Source organism: Rhincodon typus, chromosome 35 (genome assembly GCF_021869965.1).
Source record: "Rhincodon typus isolate 14 chromosome 35, sRhiTyp1.1, whole genome shotgun sequence".
NCBI classification, from domain to species: Eukaryota; Metazoa; Chordata; class Chondrichthyes; order Orectolobiformes; family Rhincodontidae; genus Rhincodon; species Rhincodon typus.
In genome coordinates, this window is record NC_063366.1 from 3527687 (window position 1) to 3536648 (window position 8962).

The following is an 8962-nucleotide window of genomic DNA, read 5'->3' on the forward strand; positions in this document are numbered from 1 at the left end:
AGACCCTTTTCTGATGAAGGGTCTAGGCCCGAAACGTCAGCCTCTCTGCTCCTATGATGCTGCTTGGCCTGCTGTGTTCATCCAGCCCTGCACCTTGTTGTCTCTGGTGAGTGAAGGAGCAGCTTTTATACAAATTGTATCCCATAGTATCCACACCAATCTTCAGGCAGTCTGACTATCCTGTGGGTAATCAGGGGTGGAAATGTCCCTTATGCTGTGTGAGAAGATCCAGCTGAGAGAGCTGTTTACTCAGTGCCTTGTGCTGAACTGTTAGACTGGAGCTGTGTGAGGTGTGTTTGTTGAAAGCATTTCCCTTCTGATGAGACCTGAAGGGTTTATACAGAGTAAATAAAGAAAACGCAGTCCCAATTGCAGAGGGTCAATATTTGGAAATTTTAAACAAAAGATAATTGGCCATAGAATCAGGGACAGCGTGTAGTTATGATTTGGATTGCAGTTCCCTAAAGGACGGCAGATAACCTACAAAATGTTAGGCTTAGGAATGTAGTGTCTGAGATGGACAAACTGCATTGTTCTTAACATGAGTTAGCACAGACTCGAAGGGCCAAATAGTTCCTTTTGTACCAATCTATTCTCTGAATCTGGATGATTCTCTGAAAGTTTCTTTGTTATCATCACTGCCTCTCATTAATGTTGGCCAGGCATTGGGACAATGTGCATAGGAAAAAGGCAAGATCCAGTCGCAGGGGAGACTAGTGATGCTCCACCTCAGTTCAGAGCTCAAAGTCCATTGAGAGCCCAAGCAGAGTGAATTCAGATTTTATCCAATAATCTCCATATTAATGCTCAGGACCGATTATGCAGTGAGTGAAGGAACAAAGTTTAGACAGATTATATCCCATAATATCCATACTAATGCTAAAGGTTAAATATTCAGTGAGTGGAGAAAGAGAATTTATACAGATTATATCCCAAAATATCTACATGAATGTTCAGGGCTGAATATCACATATTAAGTAATATTCTTGTGATGTAATATCATTGGATGGTGTACTGGCGTTGGAGGGGGAGGGGAGAAAGTTAAATGGGAGTAGCCCTGATCTAGCCGGAATGAGCTGCCAGAGGAAGTAGCGGTGGTGTGTACAATTGCAACACTTAAAAGGCACTCAGTGGGTATATAAATAGGAAGGGTTCAGAGGGATATGGGACAAATGCTGATAAATGCTCGGACTAGGTCAGATTGGGATGTCTGGCCGGTGTGGATGAAGGTTCTGTTTCCGTGCTGTTAAGACTCTATAAGGGAACTGCAGTGTTCTTGATACTGTCAAGACTGTTGTGTGTTGCTGCAGATATTCCCATCCGTGTGAGTGAGAGGTGATCATCACACTCCTGACTTAAGCCTTCTTGACTGTGGGGAGGAGGATCAGAGTGATCTGGAGGGGAGTTCTCCCAGCTCCTCAGGACGAGGTGTGTTCGTGGAGCTGCCTTCTACTATTGCTTGCTTGGTTGTCCACAATTCTCTACATGATGTGGTAAGATTGCAGACCTTTGTTATGATCTGTCTGTGGACTGTTTTACTCTGTTAATTGTCCACTACTGTTGGTGTTCAGTCTGCATGTAACCCAATGTAGTACATTCAGTCAGTTAAAATGTGGACTCCAATTTATCTCCAGCGCTGCTCCTGACATGCCAATCCACTAGTTTGATGATTTGTGAGGTACTCATTCATCAGTTGGGAGGGGAGTGGCAGTTTGAACTTGTTTGACCTGAAGCCTTGTGATTCCGTGAGGTCAGGAATTAGGATTTGCCCACCTGCCAATAGGATGGGACACACTCAGGGATGGTGACAGAGGAGTCTGGTATAATCTCAGATTGATATGATTCACTCAGTATCCCTGCTAATTGACCAGTCTGTGGGACAGTTGTCCTCACTTGGGGGACTTCTGAGGAAGGGTCATTTGACCCAAAATGTTAACTCATATTTCTCTCCACAGATGCTGCCAGACCTGCTGAGCTTTTCCAGCAATTTCTGTTTATGTCTTCTCATTTGGTGATCTGTCTTCAGACCGTGGTAAGTGAGACTTTACAGATTTCACTGGTCTGAGATCACATTCAGCTAATTCTGACACAGTGTCAGGATTGTCCAGATCTGTCTGATTTTCCCCATTATTGGACTTTGTACTGATTGTTTATCATTTTTTCCCTGGCCACTTCAGTGGTCATGTGGTGTGGGATTGGAGTCATAGGCAATTGTAACAGGTTCACTCGCCTGAAGGACAATATTTAGGTTTTTCAAAAGAACTCACATTGTCTGTTCTTGGTCACTATCCGGTGTCCCTGGTGGAAACAAATGATGACGGTCAGACAAGGAAAAATGTGGCATTTGCATCTGATTCCCTTCTAACACAGGGTAATAGCAGGCTGCCACTGACTGTGAATCAGCCCCTTCAGCAAAGGAGGAGAGGGAATTTCAGGAAATCATGTTTCATTTTCCTGTTTTACAGAAAGATTGCGCTGTACTACACTAGTGAATACAGGATAAACACCACAGATAGATCCTGACATTCACCCAAGGAACAACTGCACAACTGTGGGAAGATATCCAGTCCCTTCACAGCATTGCTCAACACAGAGAAGGCTGGGCAGTGAAACCATTATCTGGAAACTGATCGGGCCATGCGAGCTTTGACATATTGCCAGATCTGAAACTGGTCTATGGTTTGGAGCCTTTCATCAGAACCAACCTTTCTGAAGGTTTGACTGTGGGTGATTGGTCAGGGTGAGGCTAGGAAGAAGTGTGAGTGGCTCCAAGTGTGGTGAGAGTTTCAAGTCTCAGGAACCATTGACTCATTTCTGCAAGTGAGAGGCTGTTCAAGTGTGAGTTGTATGAGGAGGACTCCACGGGCTGATAACATCTTCCAAAACACCAGGTGTATTTGTTCCATGACTGTTAACACAAGAGCAACTACACGGATGCGAAACTATTGAATTGTGAGGTGTGTGACCAGTGTTTTGCAATGTCATCACTTGTGAATCACCAGCCCATTGACACAGGAAAGAAATCATTCACATGTGAGGTGTGCAACAAGACGGTCTCCCAGTCATTGTATCCACTTGTGCACCAATGCCGTTGCACTGGTGAGAAACCATTGACATGCGAGGACGGTTTTACATCATTTTCGTCAAATTCAATCCTCAGTTGACACTGGGATAACCATGCAGAAAAGAAACCATTCAGGTGTGAAAGGCATTGTCACAGTCAGGCAACCTTCACATACACCAACCCATCCTCGCAGGGGAGAAACTGTTCAAGTGACAAAACTTTCTCTGACTCATCAAGGCTCCTGTTCCTCAGAGGATTCACATGGGAGAAAAGCCATTCGCTTGCAATTTGTGTGACAGAGCATGCTTCGTCTCATCACATCTTCATGAGCACCAACGCTTTAACACGGGGAGAAACAGTTCACATGCAAAATATGCAGCAGATCATTCTCACATTCATCACAACTTTGTGTACACCAACGCATTCACATGGGGGAGAAACCATTCACATAAAAGGCATGTGACAAATCATTTTCGTCATCATCAGAAACCCGTGTTCTCCAACGTGTTCACAAAGGGGAGAAGCCTTTCACTTCTGAGGTATGCAACAAATCGTTCTCACGATCAGAGATGCTTCACACACACCAACGCATCCACACAGAAGGGAAACCATTTAGTTGTGAGGTGTGTGACAAATCATTCTCCCAGCCAGGAAACCTCCGCATACACCAACGTATTCACACAGAGGAGAAGCTATTTAATTGTGACGTGTGTGACAAATCATTCTGCAACTCATCAAGATTCTTGCTTCATCAGAGGATTCACATGGGAAAGAAACCATACATGTGTGAGGTTTGCAACAAATTCTCACAGTCATTCAGCCTCCATAGACACCGCCAAATTCACACTGCGGAGAAACCATTCAAGGTCATGCAGCCTCTTGCTCCATCAGATAATCCACACAGGCAAGAAACCATTCATGTGCAAGGTGTGTGACAAATCATTCTTACAGTCTTCCCAAATTCAAGTACATCAACATATCTATACAGGGGAAAAACCATTTACATGTGAGGTGTGTGACTAACCATTCTCACAGTCAGCAATAATCTGTATGCACCAACGCATTCACACAGGACCATTCACGTGTAAGGTGTGTGCAAATTCATTCTTGCAGTTAACAGACCTCTTTGCACACCAGCGCAATCACATTGGAGAAAATATTAAAGAGTAAAGTGTGTGGCAAATATTCACTCAGTCGGCAATCTTCCATGGACCTCAATGATTCACAAATATCATGACTGATTTATAACCAATATCAATGGTCATCAAAACCTATTTAATTCACTAATGCCTGGTCTGGCTAACATGTCACTCCAGATCCACAGAAATGTGGTCTGCTACAAAGAATAAAGAAAATAGAGATCCAGTGAACATCGACGTAGGCATTGGAAATGACAACAGCAAACCCAGCTGACCTTGCTAAGTCCTATCTGGCAGGATTGTACCAAAATTAGAAGAAATGTCCCACAGACTTGTCTACAACAGCCTGCCATAGAAAAGTATTTCCTGCTGATTACCCACCTCCTGCCACCCCTCAGCTGATTAATGTGTGCTTCCTCAATGGTAACACCATTTGGAAGAGGTCCTGAGGATGGCAAGGGCACAAAATATACTCTGGTTGGCGTTCATCAGGACATGGCTGTGAGGATGTGTTTGTGGCAGGTGGTGACGGTCCCAAATTGAGGAAAAGCATTATCACTTGACCTCATCTTCAACAGTTTATCTGTTGTAGATGTACCTGTCCATGACAGTGTTGCTAGGACTGACCACCGTACTGTCAGTGAGGAGACAAAGTCCTACCTTTGCATCGAGGAATGCCCACCATCACGTTGTGTGGCAGCACCACCATGGTAAATGGGACAGACTTCAAACAGGACTCCCAACTCAAGATTAGGCATCCATGAGGTGCCATGTGCCATCAGCAACATCAGAATTGTATTTAGCCACAATCTGTAACACCATGGCTGGCAAGAACACATACATTTATGGATTATAAGAACTGGAATATGGATATAGTTGGACATTTCCGGATTAAAAAATGTTATCGTGTAATATCTTAGAAATTACGAGGAGAAAGAACAAAGTGAACTATGGATTGTCTGCTGTTTACTGAAAAGTCAATTGACTTTGGAGAGCCCACTGGGGTTTTTCAAGAAGAAATAAGAGGTGCAATTTTAACACTTATGACTTGTTGAGCAGCATACTTGGAAAAACCATAAGGAATTCATGTTGCTGTCACCTTGCAACAGCCACTGGACTAAGTGCTGTGTGTTCTTATGTCAGTACTATGGGCAGTTGGAATAAGCTGGTAAAAGGGAAGATATATTCCTCTTTAGCTCTCAGTAAGTACCAAAATAATCCATAAAGAAAAACAGTTGAAGCAATATCACAGTGAAGTTCTCCCTGAGAAACAGAAAATGGACAAGAATCAGTATCTCTGATCCTCTTGTAAACTTTGAAACCTAAACTTAACTGTAGGATCTAGGTCCAAATGACCTGCTACCTGAACTGAGTGTCTTCCACTACTCTGTGGCCAACAGCAACATCATCTCATTGACAGGAAAGCAAAGGAACTGTACGACAATATTATGGCTTTCAAAGCTGTATTTTGTCCGGGACTTTTATTAGAGCAGTTTTGAGCCATACATTCCAAGCTGTCTGTTCCAAACCAATAAAGTAAATTCCTTGTGAGGCCTCTTTTTTCAAATTGGAACAATTGAAGCTGCATGAATGGATGGAATCAGGCTCCCACAGAACCAGGGTTTCAGTTTACCATTCAGTGGTTGTTGGGGGTCTGAAGCTGGTTGTAGAAGCTGCCAAATCTCTCTCTCTCTGCTGCATCTAAGAGCTTGGGCTCTGCCAGAATTGCATTTGAGAGAATGTGTTTTACTGACTTTGCCTTTGCCTAGGGTGTGTTAATTGGCAGGTTACTATATTGGAACAGTAGTTAAATAATCTATTATTCTGTTAATTTTTCCAGTCGAGTTAAAGTTATACCAATTCTTCTTTCTTTTGTTGTATTTTAGCTGTAGGGTTAGAAAAAAGTGTGTTTTGCTTAAAGCAGTAGTGTAACCAATCAAATCACATCTGGAACACAACACCTTATACTTGGCTTTAAATAAGATAAAAGTTAGGGTTTAGGCTATCTCCTTGATATGTTTGAAGGGGGTTTGGTCTCGTCCATAACAATTGTGAGTAAGTCAGCTCATTCTATTCTATTATATTGGATTCGTAATATCCACAGGGCTTTTTCCTGTATTTTCTCACTCATGATACAGATTAAGGGGGATAGAGTTTAATTCTCCATAGTAACTCAGTTAATAACTGGTTTCTCCATGAGAATACATTATGATTATGTGTGTTATTTTTGAGTTCATTGAATAAATCTGGTGAAAATCTTTTTTCAAGATAATAGTAATAGAGGGAAACATATTGATGATTTTTTGATTACATAAAACATTTAAACTTTTGGTAAAATGGAGCTTGATTTTCACCAAGCTCCTTCTATCAGGACGTCAGATCATACACAGAGAACATAGTTACTTGTAAAGGTACCTAAAGTGAGTCTAGCTCCAGTGAAGTCACAACACTGAATGGTGCAACATTGAAGAAAAAGAGAAATCCTGTATCTAAGGAAGGATATGTTGGCATTGAAAGGGGGTCCAGAGGAAGTTTACAAGAATGATTCTGGGAATGTAGGGCTTGATATCTGAGGAGCAGTTGAGGACTCCCGATCTGTATTTGATGGAGTTTAGAAGGATGAGGGGGTAATCTCATTGTAACTTACAGAAAACCGTGAGGCCTGGATAGAGTGGATGTTGAGAAGATGTTTTCACTAGTAGGAAAGACTGGGACCCAAGGGAACGGGCTCAGATTGAAGGGCCAACCCTTTAGAACTGAGCTGGGGAGGAATTTCTCCAGCCAGAGGGTAGTGAATCAATGGAATTCATTGCCGCAGAAGGCTGTGGCAGCCAAATTATTGAGTGTATTTACAACAGAGGTAAGTTGGGTCTTGATTAGTAAGGGGATCAAGAGTGACAGGAAGAAGGCTGGTGAGTGGGGCTGGTAACTGTATCAGCCGTGATTGAATGGCAGAGCAGACTCAGTGGGCTGAGTGGCCTAATTCTGCTCTCATATCTCATGGCCTAAAAGCAGGGAACAGTACAACACTCAAATTGCATACAAATTATCCACAAAAAGAAGCTTGGAAAATAAAGGTGCAGGAATACATCAGGACAACAATTTTTCAAGACTCCAACACATCTTTGAGTTGAGAACACCCAAATGTGGAGTCGAGATCATCAGAAGGATTGTCATACTACCTATAAGTTATACCCACTCCTTGAGTCTTTATATTTCACTTTTTGTTTCTGTGTAACAGGTTTGCAACTACTGTAATGTATACATATTTTCAGTCTTAGTCTTTGTCCTGTTATCTTGGGGGGAAATGGGGATGTTGTGTTAGTGCATTATTGACTTTTATAAGAGCTTTTTTATGTGCTAACTAATCAAAGGTAAGCTTATAAACCACATTACCAACAGCTATGAGAAGTTGCAGGAGAAGGAACTCAGAAGCAGATTGTGGACATAGTTATCTGAAACTGCATGTTGTGCCCTGATCTGTTAAATAAACCTCCATGAGCTTTTTAAGTAGACTGAATCCACACACCCCAAACTGAGTTTCTTAGAAATAACTCAAGAAAAAAAATGACATTAACCATCATATTCAAAGAACCATGGAAAATTTTTAAATAACTTCTCACATTTGGGGCGGCATGGTGGCTCAGTGGTTAGCACTGCAGCCTCACAGCGCCAGGGACGTGGGTTCGATTCCAGCCTCAGGCGACTGTCTGTGCGGAGTTTGCACATTCTCCCTGTGTCTGTGTGGGTTTCCTCCAGGTGCTCCAGTTTCCTCACACAGTCCAAAGATGTTCAGGCTAGGTGGATTGGCCTTGCTAAATTGCCTGTAGTGTTCAGGGGTGTGTGGGTTATAGGGGGATGGGTCTGGGTGGGATGCTCCAAGGGTCGGTGTGGACTTGTTGGGCTGAAGGGCCTGTTTCCATACTGTAGGGATTCTATGATTCATCCTCTCTCTCCCCCCACAGTCTCTCTTCTCCCATTCCCTGACTCTCTGTCTCTCTTCCTGACCCTTTATTTCACTCTCCACCATCTTTTCTCTTCCAATCACCCCCCCGCACCATCATGCTCTTTTCCCTGCCTCCACAAAAGTTTCTTTTCTCTCCTTCCCTCCCAGGAGCATTCTCTCTCTCTCTTTCCTCCCTCTGTTACAGAGTCACAACCGGAATCACATTCCCTGCACTGGATCCATCCGATCTTGTTCTCCTTGTCTCCTCTGGTTGCGCTGTCACTGGTGCCATTAACCCAGTTCTTTTCTTTCTTTCCTACTTAAATAAGAGATGTTATGACTGGGACAGGAATGAGGCTTGGAGGCCTCTATTTAAAAGTAGTTTTAAATGGCCAACCTTAATGCATCATTGCTGCAGAAACAGCCACTCACCGTCCTCCACATCAACAAAAACACTAATCACGGGATTTTTGAAAATAAACTTCAGGTGGAAAAACATAAGATATCAACTAGCCATTAAGTCCCAAGTTTTGAGTTTTTGCTCTGAACAGAATTCTTTCTGCCTAGATCTTCAACTTGCAGAAAAAATTATGTTGGTTTGAATTTTCCTCCTGTCTCAGATTCTGTCTCTCTCTCACCCTCGCAGCTCTTCCAATCTCAGATTCTGTATCTCCCACCCTCATTGCACCTCCAATCTCAGATTCTGTTTCTCCCACCCTCATTGCTCCTCCAATCTCAGATTCTATTTCTCCCACCCTCATTGCGTCTCCAATCTCAGATTCTGTTTCTCCCACCCTCATTGCACCTCCAATC

The 8962-nt window shown here is 42.9% G+C and overlaps 1 protein-coding gene across 1 annotated transcript; it reads left to right on the plus strand.

The window, feature by feature from the left end:
* Positions 1-2978: 2978 nt before the first annotated feature.
* Positions 2979-4125, plus strand: LOC109934583 (zinc finger protein 239-like). Its single transcript, XM_048616460.1, has 2 exons — positions 2979-3053; positions 3520-4125. The coding sequence occupies exons 1-2, from the start codon at positions 2979-2981 to the stop codon at positions 3997-3999; spliced, it is 555 nt and encodes a 184-aa protein (XP_048472417.1). The 3' UTR covers positions 4000-4125.
* Positions 4126-8962: the final 4837 nt, after the last annotated feature.